The 20311-nt window shown below is 31.3% G+C and overlaps 3 protein-coding genes across 31 annotated transcripts; 2 read left to right on the plus strand and 1 right to left on the minus strand.

Moving 5' to 3' along the window:
* Positions 1–900: 900 nt before the first annotated feature.
* On the minus strand, positions 901–8405 carry LOC123896778. 29 transcript variants are annotated; one of them, XR_006804602.1, is made up of 18 exons: positions 6977–7613; positions 6397–6493; positions 6226–6265; positions 6082–6135; positions 5695–5877; positions 5517–5566; positions 5383–5440; positions 5032–5215; positions 4700–4816; positions 4441–4532; positions 3498–3586; positions 3310–3384; positions 2827–3001; positions 2367–2471; positions 2074–2215; positions 1524–1773; positions 1070–1254; positions 901–950 (listed from the first exon to the last, which is right to left on the minus strand). XR_006804602.1 is itself a non-coding variant. In XM_045947148.1 (7 exons), exons 1-5 carry the CDS (start codon positions 4156–4158, stop codon positions 2457–2459), a joined length of 501 nt encoding a protein of 166 aa, XP_045803104.1. In that variant the 5' UTR covers positions 4159–4177; the 3' UTR covers positions 1261–1773; positions 2074–2215; positions 2367–2456. The 29 variants fall into 29 exon arrangements, 1 of the variants encoding a protein (XP_045803104.1); XR_006804600.1 differs by having other exon boundaries at positions 6082–6142; XR_006804596.1 differs by having other exon boundaries at positions 6082–6265.
* Positions 8406–12769: 4364 nt separating this feature from the next.
* On the plus strand, positions 12770–14364 carry LOC123898537. Its single transcript, XM_045949519.1, has 6 exons — positions 12770–12843; positions 13290–13438; positions 13526–13796; positions 13881–13971; positions 14070–14193; positions 14297–14364. The coding sequence occupies exons 2-5, from the start codon at positions 13298–13300 to the stop codon at positions 14161–14163; spliced, it is 597 nt and encodes a 198-aa protein (XP_045805475.1). The 5' UTR covers positions 12770–12843; positions 13290–13297; the 3' UTR covers positions 14164–14193; positions 14297–14364.
* A 7-nt stretch (positions 14365–14371) lies between these two features.
* On the plus strand, positions 14372–16014 carry LOC123898538. The gene is made up of 6 exons (XM_045949520.1): positions 14372–14387; positions 14472–14610; positions 14708–14865; positions 14952–15072; positions 15422–15511; positions 15614–16014. The coding sequence occupies exons 2-6, from the start codon at positions 14566–14568 to the stop codon at positions 15776–15778; spliced, it is 579 nt and encodes a 192-aa protein (XP_045805476.1). The 5' UTR covers positions 14372–14387; positions 14472–14565; the 3' UTR covers positions 15779–16014.
* Positions 16015–20311: the final 4297 nt, after the last annotated feature.

The following is a 20311-nucleotide window of genomic DNA, read 5'->3' on the forward strand; positions in this document are numbered from 1 at the left end:
TTTAGCATTTTCCAATGTATAAAGATAAATATTAGCATATGAGATCTTGTTAGATTTGTCTCGATGAGTACTATCAAAATATCAAATTCATAATTTTTAATAATACACAACTAAATATATTAATGATCAAAATTGTGCATCAGCAAGTGTGCAATAGTGAAATGTGACAATTATTTTGGGACGAAAGGAGTATTATGTAGGAGTTGGGATTCGAACCCCGATATTCCACTTATTCATCTTTAAAGTGGAATTTCTAGCCACTAAGCTACTAGAAAAATAAATAATGGCCCAACCATTTTTCTTCCATTTTCCATAAATTTTTTAGTGTATGTACAAGTTAATTTAATCAAATTTTGTTTCTCCTACACCATCGAAATTCAACATGGTGTTTCTATTTTTTCCCTTACATCTAAAAAATTGTTCTTTATATTTTAATTCACTAATCTATTTGCTTAAAATTTTATTTTGTACAAAGTTTATTTGTTCGTCACTTAATGTTTCTCTTAAAATTTTACTCTTTTTGTGCACAATTTAAGATGTCCAACTTGTTTGCATTTTTATATAACAAATATCCTTAAAGCTATGTTCTTAACAAGTTATTTTTTCAAAATAGTAGTATTAAAAAAAATTGATTACAACAAAATAGTAAAATTACCACATAGTAAACGTTAGTTATTCAACTATCTCAATAAACTAGATGGTTGCCCGTGCGTTGCACGGATTCGACGGAGCATCATGTGTATATCAATCATGGATGTAATGTGCCATCGAAATTGGTCATAAGCATACGGAAATCATTTCGGGAGAACATCATTATATATACCAATCATGGATACTATGAGCAAAGGAAATTAGTCATAAACATATGGAAATTAAGTAATTTAATTGCAATATCATTACCAAAATGGCCTAATGGAAAGAAAACATAAGTGGAGAGAAAACCAGAGTACCTAGGTGGAAAATACATCAAAAACAAATCAAAGCTCAATTGGATCATTCGAGTTAGAGATCACGCTAAATCAAACTAAATTATGTAAATGAGTAAGTTTAAATCACATCTTATACTCACAAATCAAACATGCTCTTGAAAGAGATCACGCTACCATTCCAAACAAATCATCACTCAAAGCAAAATGCTCTTGAATGATCATTTACTATGCTACCACTCCAAACAAATCATCACCCAGTTTCACATAATTCAAGCAACAATTCACTAATATGTCTTCTTTGACAACACAGGTCGCATACATGTGTCTACAATTGATTCAAAAAAGTGAGTCAATTAATTTGCAAAACTTGCTTTTGAATAATAGAGTCATATATCATATATCCTATCAAAGAAAGCATCATCATGAATTCCAAAACCAATAAATTCGAGTAAGGAAATCACTATACAATTTGATGAAACATTCTTCTTGTACATTGTAACTGTAAGAGAGAGTACAAAACCCTACGATGAATCAATTGGAATATTGGAAATATCATTAGAAGAGGATTTCATCCAAATTTCTTTTCTACCTCACCTCTAAATCACTACTTCTAATGTCAGATAAAAACTCTCTTTAACTTCAACTATGCTTCAAGAATTTCCTAATTTTTTCTTCACTTCATAGACATCAATGTGTGAAAGTTTCACCAATTCTTATGAAAGAGCCTCTCAACCTTATCAATAGAATTCAGAAGCAACTTTTTAGAGTAATTAAGAAACTCAGATTCTGCATCTTCTTGAGAAAATTCTGTTTTTATACTGGATTGACCAACTTCTGCACAAACCTAAAACAAAACAGCAAACACATATTTAATTGAACAAACTGCATAAAATCCCCAAGTTAGAACCAAATCATTCTCATGAAAAAGAAAAAAAAAAACACAGATCAAGAGTTAAAATTTGGGAAGGAAATATTGTAGTGAAATTGTCATTTTTCTGCAGTAGCCAATGTATCTCAAAAAAAAAATGCCTAACCAAATCAATAAAATGAAATAAAATTCATTTTTATTTGGAGAGTAATTCAATCTTGATCACAAGCCAAATCATGGACACTGCAATACAATTCCATTTAGATCAAAGCCTACCTTTCCGTAAGACAGCGACGCTTTTCTTCAACTTTGTTAACAGACTGGGATTTTCCTTGAGGACATCAATAGCTGTAATTGCAGCACTTGCGAGATATGGAGGCAAAGAAGCAGAAAAGACGTAGCCAGAGCTACTCAATCGCTGCCAAAGTTGAAACCACAGATATTAGTGCTGGGAAAATGGATGAGAAATAATAGTCACCATCATCGACCATATTTTCCTCTCTTTTTATCTCAGTTTATATGAAAATCCAAATTAGTTTATGAATCAGTTTATATATGAACTACCATACTTGGTGATTTGTAACTCTCGCACTTCTGGTGCAGAATCTTCCTTCTGTGGCCAATGCATGTCCTATAGCAGCAGTTATAAGATCTAATTTCTAACCTGCAGCACACTACAACAAATCACAAAATAGCGATAGAAATCAGAATAGTGGATGAAACCAGGGCAAGTAACAATAGTCTTTTAAGGAATGATATTGAAACTTGCAACAGACACCAATCTAAGAGCAACACCAATAGGTCAAAATATTTGTTTAAATACTTCATATATCTTCAATTTGCATTTGTTGATTACCATACTATCTCAGCAGAAATAGCTGTTCATATAGCAAAATTAAGTAATTAATCAATATTGAGTGATGCTTGAAGCAAGCAATTCATTCAACTAAATCTTAAGACTGTGAGCACTACTTTGGAAACACAATATAGATGTCTAAAGCTAATAAAAACATGATAGAAAAGATCTACCTGGTAGAGAGCTTCAACAACAATATAACGACTCAAATTCTTGGTGTGCTTATATTTAGAAGTAATGTTCTCTAAAGTTTCTTGTAAAGAATCCATGTCATTGGGCTTAAAATACACCACGGTGCTTCTAGAAAGATAAAGATCATCCTGTATTCCGCAATGCACTCCCTCATCCCTGTAAAAAAATACAAAATTATATATGAATTGAATCTTGAACCTGCTTGAACACAAGTGTTTGTAAACAAAGCCTCCACTGATCAAGTGATCAGCCGGGTACCAAATGTAGTTGTTTTGCTATATTTTGAAACATAAAGTGAGTGAAGAAGAATTCAGTTCATTCTTACCAAAAAATTGTTTCACTCAAAAATTGAATTCAGATTTTTCCGAACGATCCATCCTTTGAGTATTATTAATTTATTATTAATGAATACTAATAATCAAAAAAATGATAGAAATTTGGTATAGAGGAGTAATATTAATTACCATAATAAATCCATGCATTAAGGTCAAGTAATCCACTTCAGGAACTGACCTTACAAATTGCCTGAAGAAACAAACCTGCAAATTGCAATTAAGTATAACAAAGACAATAATTTATTTAGTAAAATATAATTAGTACTGTATTATAATTTGTAAAATGATGAAAATGATCAAGAATGAGTTTGACTTACAATCCAAATTAGGACAGGTTTTTTAGTCCAGAAACTCAAGTGTCTTTTTCCAAATGAAGTCTCACCAGCAAATCTGAATCTCTCAGGATCTGTCATACACAAATAATGCACCAAATAAATCACGTAAGTTCCCCTAACATAGTATATAAAATTATTTATATACATGATATTAATTATTTAATTGATTAGCACTTTCTTTAAGACATTCTTTCATAACAATTTGATAAAAATTCATAAGTTGAACGCTAACATGTGAAAATTGGTACTCAGGTGTCTTGGTTTCTTCTTCCCATCTTTTCCACCTTCTCATCTATTGAGTTATAATTAATCAATTTATGTATCAAAGAGATAAATAAATCTAATATATAATATAATTATAATAATTAGATAAAAGCTAAATTGCATTTTTGGCTCTCTAACTTTCACAAACTTGCGATTTTGCTCTCTTAACTTTCATAATAGCACTTTTAACTCATAACTTTAGCCCATTTTGTAAAAGGTTGACCCAACCTTCTTGATCACACAACTTTTTGACAATTGAGAAAAAAAAGCCTTAAACTGACAAAAGCATAAAGAAGGGAATCAATGTAATTTCTCAAGGTCAATTCAAACTTTTGTAGGATGCTTTATTACAACAAAGTTGAATAACAGACATGACCATGTTATAGCTCAATTTCACAGATTTAAGTCTCTAACACAATCTTGTCACTTATTACATAAGAAAAAATGAGGAAGCTACCTGCAATACCCCAGAGATGTATGCCAAAGCCAGCATGTAAATTTATAAAATTCAAACCTTTTTTTGCTATAAAACAAAAAACTTATGGGCCAGTCTAGTATTGGACTGTTTCTACAAATGTGTTTCTTTAACTTAGTTAGAATGCATTAAATAAAGGATTAGTAGATAACCAAATTAGGGTTAGAATGGACCTGAAATCCTTACCTACGTCGGAGGCTGCCGCGGTTCTTCAGAAGCTTCCCTTTCTTTTTGATATGGTCATGCCGAGTCTTCATTACACACTCCATAATCCATACCTACAATATTTGTGTTACATGTAATCAGAAAGTTCCTAATTGCTTGAATCAATCTAGAGTCAAAAGAAATGACTATACAAAAATTTCTTAAGGAAATTATTATTACAGTGACAAATTGAGCATAGGTACTTGCAGCAAGATATGTATGTGTATAACAAAATGCTTACATTTACTCTTTTTGGAGAAAGCTCCTCCAATGTGTTTGCTTTTGATCTTGTGTGTGCTCCCTGTTCACTCATTCACGTCGCCAGGTATGCCAAAAGAAAGCGAGAAAGAAGAGCAATCTGAAAATGTATAGCAAAACAAAACCGTCTAATATTTAGCAAATTAGCAAAGTAAAATGGTTAGCAAATAAGTTACAAAACCGCAAAAATTGATCTACTTCTTAAAACCAAGCCTATTGCAAAAGATTCAAAAAAGCAAATGATGATAGAAAAAATTGATCAACTTTGGGAAAAACTCGATGTGAAAAATTTATGCATAAATTAACATCTCATACCTCAAACGATACGAAATAGTGCATAGTGTCCCATCAACCCATTTTTGCTTTTGGAGTTTGCTCTCAGACTTAAATTCTAGAAGACCTTGTGCAGTTTTGAGGCCAAAATAGAGCTCTTCAGAAGCTTCCCTTTCTTTTTGATATGGTCATGCCGAGTCTTCATTACACACTCCATAATCCACACCTACAATATTTGTGTTACATGTAATCAGAAAGTTCCTAATTGCTTGAATCAATCTAGAGTCAAAAGAAATGACTATACAAAAATTTCTTAAGGAAATTATTATTACAGTGACAAATTGAGCATAGGTACTTGCAGCAAGATATGTATGTGTATAACAAAATGCTTACATTTACTCTTTTTGGAGAAAGCTCCTCCAATGTGTTTGCTTTTGATCTTAATTTTGACCTGAAAATTAAGATAAATATTAAATAAATTTTCTTATCTCCAAAACAGATTTGTTATTAGGCATGAAATATGGTACCTAATATTTCTTGTTGATGTAAACAGACACATGTTTCCATCGTAATGCACCTATAATGAATTACATCAACAACCATAAATTAAAATAATGATGACAAAATCAAATAAAACACTACAATGTTGTGAATTCCTTAATCTTATTGAGAAAGAGCTAAGTGTGATCTTTATTGATTAATTACCTTTTTCTGTAACCTGCAACAAATCATCCACACATGGAGAAAAAATTTCTAACATCTGACCCTCAAAAGCAAAAGCATGTGGACATTGTGTTTCTGCTATTCCCTTATCATAGGGACTTATTGATGCATTCTTCTTTGCTTCTTTTGGAAATCTCGCTATCAAAGCTGCTTCTCCTCTCAAAGCTTATAATGCAATGAAAAAAAAGAATGCATCAGACAAAATAATCGATATTGTTCCGTAGAAAATCTTACATCTTAATCTTACAAACATAGTAAACAGTGTTTTATAAACCCAACCAGACAATGAACCAAGACAAAATCGCGATTGAACTGCTTAAATAACCAAACTGTAGATAATGTCAGTTCATAGAAAGATTAAGCAAGTACCTGTTGCAGCTGCAGCAGTAAGAGTTATAAGATCACCCGGTGTTTGAATATCAACTGCAGACTTGACGGTAGAAGCTACACGGTCAAAAGCAATAATTGAAACTGAAACAAAACTACCCTCAAATCAAATTTCATGTTACTCACTCTTGTCCCATTATGGATTCAAGAAATCACATATCAAAACCTACACACACAAAAAAAGACTATAAAATCAGAAATTATCAAAATCCCAATGTAAAAACAACCAAGTGGATAAGTACACTACAAAAAATGATTGAATAAAGTGCACTAACTGAGTTAGATAAACACACTTACTCCAAATCTTCAAGGGTGGCATCCAAGACCTTACTTATCTACTTGGTACTGTTTCACATTTGTTCCTTCTCTTAAGGAAATTACTCATTCCCTTACACTGCAATTATCATTCAAGGATTCAAGTTTAGAAAACAATATAAAACAAATATTGCAATTAAATTAGACAATAACAATATTCATTGTTGTTTATCATCCTCCATCTAGATTTTCTTCCAAACCCAAGAAAAGATGAAAAACTATTTGAAAAAGAACAAAAGAATAGCATATAACAGGCCTCTAAACAGAACTAATTAAGAACCATAATCACTAACAATAATTCTCAAAATGTTTAACAAAAAGTAAAATTTACTTGTCTGCAAACTTTCATTTCAATGAAAGAACTTAGGAATGTCAGAAAAAAATTGGTTTCATAAATTGATATTAGGAGATTGTTACTGAATGATACAAAGTAATTAAGCCATAAATATGATGAACCTGGGCATTACTGACCTTTTTCTGAGATTTATAAAATCACAAACAAATCAAAGAACAAATTTATGAAAACCCAAAAAATGGAAAAAGGGGAATTTAGAATTGGTACCAGAGATTTGCCATCTTGATGAGAGAGAGATGATGTTGATGAGGAGGAGGACGAATTGTGTTCAAAGGAAGTTTGATACGGAGACTACGCTTGTAACGACGGCGCTCTGCCGCAGAGGAAGAAACAAAATAAACGGACTGTGATTGAGATGAGAGGGACGGTGGTGGTACCACGAGGGGAGCGGGCGAGAAGGGGGAGAGGAGACGGTGCTTGTAACGACGGCGCTCTGCCGCAGCTTCTTCTGCAGAGGAAGAAGCGAAAAAATGGAAGAGATGGGAGGGATGGTGGCGTACCACGAGGGGAGCGGACGAGAATGGATGTTGAATGGATAAATTGAGGACTCTGTTTCTGCTTGTTTGCTAGCAATAGAAGAATGGAATGATATCATTAGGAGCAACATGCATCCAATAGTTTACATAAACCAGCAATCCAGCCAACTGTTTGTATAAACCAGTTGTTTTCATAAACCAGTTGTTTGTCTCACCAGCCATGGTCACCAATGTTCTTCTAAATTACTCCAAATCCCTTAATCATGGCTCCTTGATCCTTGAAGCTCATATGCAAGATGAAACTCAATGTTAGGCTTGATTAAAAGGCACGAATTTTAGAAGGAATGAAGAGATTGATTTGATGTTTACCTTTCTTAAAAGCCCAAGATTCAAGGATTACAAATCTACACTTGCATGTGAACTTTGAGTTGATCTTGGTTTGAATTTGCTAGATGATGATACTGATATGAGAGATGAGAGCATAAGGATGAGATGAGGAGGACAGAGAGAGAGAGAGAAAGAGATATTGAGAATAGAGAGAGATGAAAGTGTGAGGATGGTGAGACAAAATGAGAGAGTAGCTGAGAAGAAAGAGAAATAAACTTGTTAAATGATGAATTATGGTAGACACTTGAAGTTCTCCAATTGGTGCTAGTAGAGGTCCAATAAAATTGATGCAAATGATTACATCAGCATGATATCACACATGACATAAGGCAGTAGGGTTTTGAAGGGGGAATTAGGGTTTGAGTTGGAAAGTCCACCAACCTTTAGTATATATAGATAGAGAAAGAGATATTGAGAATAGAGAGAGATGAAAGTGTGAGGATGGTGAGACAAAATGAGAGAGTAGCTGAGAAGAAAGAGAAATAAACTTGTTAAATGATGAATTATGGTAGACACTTGAAGTTCTCCAATTGGTGCTAGTAGAGGTCCAATAAAATTGATGCAAATGATTACATCAGCATGATATCACACATGACATAAGGCAGTAGGGTTTTGAAGGGGGAATTAGGGTTTGAGTTGGAAAGTCCACCAACCTTTAGTATATATAGATAGATAGATAATAAAATAATTTGCTCCTAGTAAAAGGTTGAGTAGAAAAAATAAATAAAAAAAATGTGAGAAGTAAACGAATGGAGAGAATACTCACCCTATGCATATCGCAATCTTATAGATTAGATCCTATTATAGAGCTTTAGAGTCTAAAAGTAGGTAATGATCACAGCCTAATCTAACACCTATATAATAGAATAGCCTCATAGATTTGCCTTATTGGAACAAATAGGCATAGCCTCTAGACCTTAAGCCCTATACAACCCTACGGTTTAAGTAGATGAAAAAGTTGGCCCCTGCTTTCATGCACTTCGTCCAACTGGATCAATAACCAGCACTACTTTTTTTTTTATATATAGAAATGTGTTATTGCACTACTCCTTTTTAGGCATATTCCGTTCAATAAATTTGGATTTAGTTTCATTTACAACTTTACTATTGTTATTTATTTGCAAGAGAAATAGACATAAGTATTGCTCTAAAAATTAGAGAAATGTTATTTGAACACTTTTTCTAGACAATTTTGGGACAATTTTTTTCTTCCTCTTTTTTATTGAACAAAAACAATGGAGAAAGAAAATAAGAAGTACAATGCGAGTACGAGAGAGAAAGTTGTCAAAGAGTTAGTTATTTAAAAAAGTTGTTCAAATAAAATTATTCTAAAAATTAATGAAATTCATTAAAAGTGAGTCTCATTAGTTAGTAGATTCCACTAATTTTTACTTGTGTCTATATCTTTTCTAAATAAACAATAAATAAATGATAGTGAATGAAACCAACTCAAAACTGATATTCCATTTCATTCATTACTCCTTATATTTAATTTTATTTTACTTCTATCGTCAAAGAAGAATTCATAAAAGAAAATATTAGTATTAGTCTAAAAAGCTCGAATACTTGATATATGATACAGTACAAATATGATGATACGGAAGAAAAAAAAAATTAAATTTAAGATACAATACAATCAAGATAAGACTTTTCACAAAGGTTTTGAAAAGTGTTACTAAAAGAGATGAATTATCTTACTTGTTGAAGAATTCAAAGGAAGTAATTGGCTATGAGCATTTGCTCTCTGCATGTGATACAATTTATTTTGGGCTTTGTTTAATACGAAAGACTTTATTAAATTTTTTATGGTGCACTAATCGTGAATAACATTATAACGAATATAAATTTTACAAAATTTACGATTGAATTGAAAGTTTATATCATATAAATTATTCATTTTTTATTTTTTTTAAGAAATTAAAAATCATTTTATATGTTATTGAGATCGATCAACATTAACGGTATTCAATAAAAACTCATAAACGGTTAATCTTGATGGATCTCAATAACATATAAAATGATTTTCAATTTTTTCAACAAAAATTATGAATGATCGGTATAATATAAACTTTCAATCCAACGATAAATTTTTTAAAATTCATATTCATTATAATAATATTCACGATTTATGCACAATAAATGATTTAACGATGTCCTTCGCCTTAAACTAGCTTTTATATTGTTCTGTTCTATGGAGTAGAATTCAAACATTATGGAGGGTCTAATCTTTGAACTATGGAGGCTCTAAATCTCTATGACAATCTCTACATTCCTATTTCCTAGAATCCCATCGTAATCCAATGTTGGTATTGGAGCTGATGATGACTAATGTTGTGGTTGGCTCTTTGTATCAAAATTTTTATTGATAATGTAGAGCTCAAGTGCAGGAAGTTGATATATTAAAATATATCAACTTGGACGTAGAAAAAAAAAACTTTATGCTTATATTAAAATATATCAAGATTTGTTTAGTAAAAAAAAAACAGATAATTAATAAGTTAGCTTATAACGGATAAATTTATAGTGGATACTTTATAAATTAGTTTATAGTGAATAAGGTAACTAATTGAATTTGTAGTGTTTGATAAAATTAGTGGTTGAACTAACTTATAAGTATGAAATGACATAAAAATGATATGATTAATTAATATTTAATTTTTTAAAATAAGATGATAGGGGTAAAATTGGAAGAAAAATAATAAGCTATAAGCTACTTGAAATAACATTTGAAAAATAAGCTATAAGCTAGTAAAATTATAAGCTCTTTTTTAAAAATTATTACCGAAAAAGCTTTTAACTTATAAACTAGCTTATTTATCTTTCCAAACAAAACTCAAATGATCAATAAACCGACACTTCAAAGAGAAATTGTTGCATTATCAAATGTGAGTAAAATGTCTCACATTGAAGGAAAATATATTTGTTAAAAAAAATTAGGAGATATGTGCATTCAATATTTAATTTTTTTTATAAAAGATGTAGTGCGTAATTTATTTATGAGAAATGATATTCGAGCAACTATTTTATGATAAATTTAGACAATTTTTTCTTTGGTATTCACATGATGTACTTATATTATTTCTTTCTTTTTCTCTTTATTGTTTTTTACCAATAAAAAGAGAAAAAAATAAATTTGTCTAAAAGTTTTCACAAAATAGTTGTTCAAATGGAATTGGATTATTGGATCCTCTCCTGTTTTTTATGTCATCCATTCTCTCAAATTATGATCTAATGGTTGATATTCACACCATAAAACTTTAATAGAGAAAGAGGTTTGTAAAACCAAAGGCATGAGAAAAAGTGCATGAGATGATCTGAATCCAGCTTATTCAAATATCATTACTCTTTATTTATATAGTTACTATTAGTTCAACGTAAAAATATTATCATTATTAAAATTCTAGCCACTAAATTTTCTGATAAAAAAAATATTGTTAGGATTTTAGTCTCCCCCCATAACTCCTACCTACGAATTTTCCAAATCCACTATTTGAATTCTGAATCCCACTCATTCTAATCCAAGCTTCAGACTACAAAATGATCCATGACGAGACTTTGTCCATCGATGTCTAACAAAAGCCCCGCGAGGTCATAGCACACCAAGGGGAAGGTGACCAATGTTACAAACCGAATACGTCAAAGCTCTTGCTAGCCTGATGTTTGAGGTTGAAGGCATTAAGAGATAGAACTTAGAAATATTTTCATACATTGCGCGGGAAAGAAGACATGATTTATTGAATTGGCAGAAACCACAACATCATTGGTTGAAGTGCAACATCGATGCGGGATTTCATGCCGAGGTCGGGAAAACAAGCGCAGGCTGGTGCGTCAGAGACAATATGGGAAGATTTGTAATTGCAGGTAGCTCATGGATTAATGGGAGATATACAATAATTGAAGGGGAAGCCATATCAATGTATGAAGCCATGAAGGAGCTACAACAAAGAGACTACACTAACGTAGTGTTTGAAACAGACTCACAAGCAGGGGCGGATCTACAGTGTAGTCAGAGGGTGCAGCTACACCCCCTCAACTTTTATAATTCATACCAATATTTCAGTTTTAATTTAATTTGCACCCCTCAAACTTTATGTTCTGCACCCATTGCACTCTCTTCTTTTCTCACCTCAATTGCTTTAGTTTTGACACGGCAAGGCTTCAAGCTCATAGAGTCACACTTTCCAATGTATGTTGCTACGTCAGGTTGACACTTTTCAGTTTCCATGAAGAGAGTTGGAAACCAAATTATTTCGTCACTATAAATTATTTTTTTCTTTAGAAAATTTAATGTAAAGTTTGTAAATTATTACTATTATACTATAATTTCCTCGATTCGCTATTTAATTACATTTTCGGTACGTTTTGATTTCACTTATTTTTGAGTTTATCCAAATAAATTAATTTTTTTATAGAGAAATAAATGTTTATGTTACTTTTCATAAGTTTTCACTAACAAAAATAAAATTTCAATAACAAGAAATGTGTTTTTATAAGCTGTTTTTTCATAAACTAACTTGAAAAGCTTATTTTATGCATAATTTGTTTCACTTAACCTCAAAAATAAGACATTGATGGTATCACTTTTTGTAACTTTTATAATGTTCTAAATATAGTCCCGAAAAAAAAAATGGAAGCAACATTGAACTAATCACAACAACTATTTGTGTAAATAAAGAAAATTTGGAAGAATAAAATATACAAATTTTATGAGATAACCATTTAAAATTTTGTAGGACAAATTTTTTTGCACCACTGACTCACAGTCCTGGATCCGCCACTGCTCACAAGTAGTTGAAAATTTTATTCGCAACATGCACTCCGGTGTGTCGGAGTTTAACTTAATTCTTTGTAAAATTAGACAGATATTATCATTTCGTAATGACTTTGAGGTGAAGTCCGTGAAACGACAAGCAAATATGATTTTCCCTGCACTTGCCATTTCTTAACCTAGTCGCAATACATTTAAGTTGATACCACTTTGTACTGTGTGTCAAAAAAAAAATATTGTTGGATACGGTATCTACTTCTATCCAACAAAGAAAATACCATCGAAATTACTAACATGCCCCTTACCTTCCAACATTGGCAAAAAAAATACATGTGGCATTAGCATTAAATGCTACCTACCTTCCCCTCTTCTCTTTCTACTTCTTTGAAACCAATCATATCACCTTTTCACTTCACATTAGCAAAGCTAGCAAGTGAACTGAGGTAAGTCCCACAAATCCATATCTTCTTCTCACATTTTGAGTTTCAATCTTCATATTTCCAACTCCGATTTGCATTTGTTATTGCGATTGAGTTGTCATGTTTTCATCTTTTCATATTTACCAATAATATGTGCTTTTTTTCTCCTTTTTTTACCATCTTCCTTTGCATGTTATCAAACAAAAAATTGCCAAGAACAACAACTCGATTTACACTTTCGTGTTCTATGTGTTCATTCTATGTTAACAACAACTCTTTGTGTTCATTTCGCTTTTCATGTTGTTGTCTTTCTTAGAAGTTGTATAGTCAACTATGTTTGTTTTCATGTTGTTGTTGTTGTTACCATAACCTTTTACAATATATCTTAAACATGGATCTCTTTTTCATTCATTGTTAAAAACTGCATCTAACATGCTTGAGCTTAATAAGAGTTACTTTTCGTTTTGTAGGTCACATCATGTCAAGAGAGTTTGATTTCATCAAGGATCTCACCAAAGATAGGGAGATTTGGAAAATAGCTGTGAGAGTTGTTGACACTTGGACTGTTATAGGCACCAATGGTTTTCCACATGTTGAAATGGTTATTGCTGATTCAAAGGTTAACATTGCTTAAACTTTTGTCTAAGTTGCATATCTATCAGTTCCAGCAACTAACATATTATCCTTTGGTTTTATGTCTTTTTAGGGTGATCGTGTTCAAGCTATAACTCGCCATAAGGAATTTGAACATTGGAAGGAATTTGTTGTCTACAATAATGTCTATGTTTTGCATAACTATCATGTTTATGATAATGATGCAGGTTTTAAAACTTGTGATAGTCCATACAAAGTTGTGTTTGGTTCCGGTACCAAGTTCATGAAAGATGACTCTATCACTAACATTCCTCCTCATCATTTTCGCTTCAAAAGTTTTAAGGAAGTTCAGGATGGAAAGTTTAAAATCAATATTTTGTATGGTAGGTTCTTCAACCTTTAGTATAATATTTTTTTGGATTGCACTGCTGTGGTGTTTAAGTCATGTTTTGTCATGTCATTTTCAGAGATCATTGGTGTTCTTCATGAAGTTGTCAAAACTCAGACCGCAGCTTCTGGAAAAAAACCTTGCACAAATTTAATCTTGGCTAATGAAAGGTAAAGGCAAATTAAGTTTGTTTATTATAACAACAAAGATTTTAGTTATTGTATGCTGAGAAACTAACATATCTTATTTGTAATATCATGTTTTTTAGTGGAGACATGGTTGATGTTACTTTGTGGGAAGCTTTTCTACTCAATTACAAAACTTCATTTCTGGTCGCAAAGAAAAGGGTCCAATCTTTTTAATCCTAACACATGCTCAGTGTAAACTAGGAGGTCTATAATATTCCTCAATCTCCATTATCAATTTGTCTACTTAACATTAATACAAATACACTTACTAATTAAAGTTTTTTCCAATAATTTAACTTCATTTTAGATAATGGGAGGCCAACCTTTTGTAACAATTGGTCAGGATCACAGCTTTTAATCAATCATAACCACCCAAATGTTGCCAACTTTAAGTCTTTGTAAGTTACAACTTTGCGGTGCTTAAATATTTAACAACATCTTCCCATTGTTTACTATGATCATGCTTATTACTTTTGTATTAGATTTAAAGACATTGAAAACTCTCAAGCTGCTACTCAAGACTTTACTCAGGTTTCGTCTTCATCTCAATTAGGCAAAGATGACCACTTCTCAAATATGTCTCAGGTCAAAACTATTGCTCAAATGAAACTCTCTCAAAAGGTTGTTATTTAGTTACACCTTATTTTAAATTTAATATTATCTTTTAACATATATAATCACATTTCGTCAGCAAAACTTTTTATTTTGTTTTTTTCAGGACTCATATTGCATTACTGTTGGAACAACCAAAAAATTCAATCCTAATCAATTTGGTTGGTACTATGAGAGTTGTTCCAAATGCACAAAGTCCTCAAGGTCTATGGGTGAGAATTATACATGCTCATGTGGTGAAAATGTCAAACTTCCAATTGCTAGGTATGGTTATTTTATTCATCTCAACGTTTGTGCCTCTTATAGTATATGCGCATTAATCACGCTTTGTTATATTTTTACCGTGTTAGGTACAAAGTTGTTATTCAAGTTGAATCCGAAGGACATAAGGCTGATTTTGTTTTTTGGGATAGTGAATGTCATGGTATTATTGGTACAACTGCTGAGGAACTAAGGGAGAAAATGAAGAAGGTAACTTTCATTGATAGCGCTCAAATTTACCTATCTACTTACTTAATACCGGAAGATTACTTTAATTCATGATTTCTTTAACTATTGTGAGCAGGTTGGTGAGGACGATCCCAAAATCTATCCTATTGATCTTGACAAGCTACTGAACTTAGAGTTTGCATATAAAGTCAAGTACCAAAGTTATTATCGTCAAGCTTCCATTAATCAGATGACCAATGATCCAACACTTATTGCTAACATCAAGCTACACATGAATTTAAAACATTTCCGTTCCCGCTTATATTTTTCTTCTTCTCAATATACTTTTAAGTTTTACAATTGATATTTATTGTTTTTGCTTTTGTGTTAGCCTTCACAATCTGTTGAAATTGAACTCAAAGATGGAACTAATGCTCAAAAGGAGAACACTGAATGCTCTGATTCTTTGGTATTTGCTTCGGTACGCTTTTCACTTATCCATGCTATCTATTTATTCATTTCTAATTACTGATTACATTGATTAATACATTGTAATTTCTGTTTCGCGAACCCATCTTAACAGCAATCTCTTTCGGCTTGCGGAGACAATGAATTTGACATTACTTCAAACTCTACACCTGCTAAGCGTCTTTCTGCAGCAATTCAAGTTGACGACATTCCATCGCCGCCTTTAACAACAACTAAGCGTTCATCCACAAAGAACGCCAAGCATGTCAAACTTGAATGAACTACTTATGATGAACACAATTCCAATTCCATATGTCATTCACTTTTTTGATACAATTGAATGACAAATTAATGTCCTCGAATCATTGCTGTGAAAGTTTAATATGTCTCTCATTTTGAATTATCAGACAATATTTTGCTGACTTCATTTCAACTTCTGCATCTACTATTTTATGTTCAAGTACCTTTACTATGAAACTCCCTTGAATTATTAATTATGTAATATTATCTATGTGTTGAATCATCTAACTTGGATAACTTCTATAGTTCTATTGTTATTACAATGCTTCTGTTCATGACATATTATAAGATGATTCATCTATTGTTATTACAATTATTTTGTTCATGGCATATTCTCAGGTTATAATGTTAGTGTATTGAGTAAAACATTAGTCTCAAACTTCAGTAGAGAATATTTTGTGACAATATCGACATCCTTATCAATTGACATGTCAATTTACAAATACACTAACATTATAACCACCTGTTTCCTATCTAACAAAAGATTTGTCTTTGAATCACTTTTTTAAAAATCTAACTTTGTTATTCCCAGACTACAATCTAGGAATTTTTTTAAATAACTTTCATCTGTTAATCATTTCTGTGTTAACAACAATTTAAATCTCATCTTTTCTTCAATCTTCAACACCAATACATCTCATCGAAATTTATGTCCAAGTTTACCCTAATACACTTTAACGTACTAAGAATGAATGAATATGAATCAATACATGGATGCAAGTTAACCTTCTATTTTTTGTACCATAGACCTTCACTTTCTTTCTGACTTTTATACAATGTATTAACTATTAATACCACTTATCCAAGTTGTTGGTTTTGTTAAACTATCAATGGTTTTTAAAAAGTTTTTTTATGACAATTGATTGATTCATGTCCTAGCCATCTTAGACTTTATCCAAGTACACTCTAAACCAACACAAAAACTGTTTTTCCCAACACAAAAACTCTACTTTTATCATTACACATAACCTACTAAAACCTATTACTACCTTCTATGTCACTATCATATTTTTTGTATCAATAATCACACAAACCTTTTAAGTAGAGATCCAATTTGTTTTATGAATTATACTTTCTATCATTGTTTTTACCTCCAACTTTTTAAGCTTCCTTCTACTTTTATTGTTTTGGAAATTTCTAACTTCTCTACTGTTTTTAAAACTATCATTACTTTGTACAAATTATTTTTGAATTTAAACTTTTTCTTGGTCACTTTAGTTTGTCATTGTCATTTTTTATACATTTAACACACATTTCAACACATTTCATGTTGGTTAACATTTCTACATGCTTCAAAAACAACCTTTTTTATGACAATTGATTGATTAATGTCATAGTCATCTTAGACTTTATCTAACTACACTCTAATCAATAATTACATAAACCATTTTTTAATGTTAATCATACTTTCTATCATTGTTTTTACCTCCAACTTTTTAAACTTCCCTCTACTTTTTTCCATTTAAAAAATTTTAACTTCCCTCCAGTTTTTCAAATCAAATTTCATTACTTTCTAAATTGTTTCTTGAACTTATATTAAAGTCTTTCTTGGCCACTTTAGTTAAAATTCAAATTTTTCCCTTCATATCAAACACATTTCAACATCCTTAATGTTGGTTAACATTATTAACCCTAGAAATCTGCCTCATCCAAACAACAACAACTCATCCACATGGATACTAACAAACTTATTAGATTATTAGAAGCAAAAATTGCTAGAAGTCGCAGATATCGTTTGCTTAAGACGAAGCGATTCAAACTTCATGCCTCTACTATAACACAACCTTTTGAGAACTTCAACCAACATCCTTCATCATTAAACACACTTGCAACACCAGATATTTCATTATTATCTTCTTCTAGCAACATATTTACAAGTAACCTCATCTTTTTTTCATGCACTTTATTCCATTTAACTACAAATAACTGTTTGATAATTTTTTACAGGCCTTGACAAAACTCATGCTATTGACAGAAAACCTCTCACAGACATTACAGGCTCACAACAAAATCAAATTTCTTCAACCTCTCATCAACACACTTCAAGCATCGATCAAATTTCATCCTTATCGAAACTTGGTAAACGTTTACAATTTACTTCTTCTGGCATCTGTGATGGTTATCTAACTTTCTCCCTTTATCAAGTTTCTTTATTCAAAATTTGTACTCAATCTTCACCGCCACTTTAACATTTCTAAGTCATTATCTATCTAATATTTAGGAAAAACAATTCACTTTCATCCAGCAAATGTTGAGAACCGTGCTCCCATTCCAGTTAAGAAAAGTTGATGTTCATTTGGTCTTCACTAACCACTTAACTCTCTTTTTTAATTTCTTAATTTATAATTGCACCTTTCCAGCGCAAACGTGGTCGACCGAAGAAACTTTCTACTGAAACATCAAGTCCACTCCAAATTAACTACTTGCCCAAAATTCCTACAAATGATTCCAATCTTCCAGGTTTCTTAGTAATTATTTTCATTTATAAATTAATCAGTTTCTGTTACATACTTTTTTGTTCAATCTGAACTTACAAAGTGTTTGTTTTGTGTCTTATAATCTACAAAATTTCACTATTTTATGTATAGCACAACAATCACATGATTGCAACACAAAAATACAGCTTCAACAAACACCTGCAAATCAACCGCATCCGGTATTAGTAACTTCTATATTTATATGTTAATACAATATTTATTATTATTATTATTATTATTATTATTATTATTATTATTATTATTATTATTATTATTATTGTGTCGACTTTTATATTTCTCCTAATATTGTTGCACCTTCGAAGCGCAAACGTCAAAGGTCGCAAAACTTAAGTGGACAAATGTCAACTGAAGTTCAAGCAATTTCTTTGCCAATAACTCCTCAAAATCTTTTCAATGTTCCAGGTTATTAATCGTTATTTAAATATCCATAGTGCTGATCTTTCAATTTGAGGTCAATTATCGTTTACTTGCATCTTAAGATTCATATCATGTTTTTTTTATTATTTGAAACTTATTCTCTGTACAGAAGAAAATCAAACAAAGGATTCAGGAAAAAGTAATGATCTACAACATAGTACCACATCACAAGATTGTCCAAATGAATTGCCAAAAAACCAACCAATGAATACCAACACACATCATAATAACATTGGTTCAGTTCCTATTTTCACACCGTCGCAACCTTGCAGACCTAAAGATTCAGTTCGGTTAAATCAACTGGGAATTAATCTAATGTCAAAATTCTTATGCGTTGGTCAAAATTCAAACATCTCAGTTTCTTTATAACATTACTACATTTTTTAACTTTTTTGTTGTTACAGTATTTATATTAATATCGTATCTATGAAATTTACGAATTCAATGACTAAATCTGAGGTGAAACCGTTTCCCAAATTTACATTATTGTTTTTACTTCATATATTCCTGGAACGATTTTTTTCCCTTTCAATTTAGAAAACAAAGGACAAATATGCATGCAAGAGAAGAGAAGATGTTTCATACGGTGCTTTATCCAGATAAGGTTCTTATCTTTATCTAAGTGTAACATCCAGTTTGAAATATAATGTTATAAATTTTATTTGATTAAATACTGAAATTTTATTAATCTTTTAATAGCCTCAGATTGAAATACCTGCTACTTTCAAGAAAAAATGGTATAAAAAGCTGAAAACACATGAACATGCATGGCTGGTACACCCAGATGGAGAAAAAACTTTGGTTCATTTGAATCTCTACAAGTTTGACTCATATCTGTCCTCGGGAATAATAGTATCAGAGAATTTGAACATTAAAGAACCAACTGAAATAATTTTGGAATATCAAGAAGCTGATAATAGATTTAAAGTAACAATCATCAAAAATGAAAAAGATGATATCTTGAAGACCATATCAATTGCTGGTGCTGCTGCATAAAAGTCCAATGCTCAAGCAAGAACACAATCAACCTTTACCTCTGCTATAATTAATCCACATTTGCTGGATTTCAATTTTCATGGTGCTTACAAATGGGACAAGAAAGTCACTAAAGCAAATGCAAGCCGAAAAAAAAAACCAACCTTTGGTATGCGAATTTTTTTTATTTCTAATCTTTATAATTCAATTATTTGTCAATGAAGTTTTTACTTTTTTATATCAAACATTCCATACTCTATATAATGTCTATTGAAAAATATTTTCGTATTCTAAACAAAATTTGTTATTTATTCTAACATTATCTTACTTTATATACATTCTAAGTATGTTCCAAGAGATGGAGTTCGACACTCACTTCAAGATAAAGAATTCATTATTGTCCAATGTGCACACTGTGAGATTTTGGTTAAGTGCAAGATTTCTCCCGCTACTAGAGATGACAAAAACACTGAGAAATACATTACCACCGGATGGAATGACTTTGTTAAGCATAAGAAACCAAAAGTTGATGACAAAATGGAGTTTGAATTGAATCAGGCTGGAACTGTTCTGCGTGTTGATAGAGATTTAGCAAGTGTACTAAATAGCCGTCAAGTAGTATA

Source organism: Trifolium pratense, linkage group LG7 (assembly GCF_020283565.1).
Source record: "Trifolium pratense cultivar HEN17-A07 linkage group LG7, ARS_RC_1.1, whole genome shotgun sequence".
Classification (NCBI taxonomy): domain Eukaryota; kingdom Viridiplantae; phylum Streptophyta; class Magnoliopsida; order Fabales; family Fabaceae; genus Trifolium; species Trifolium pratense.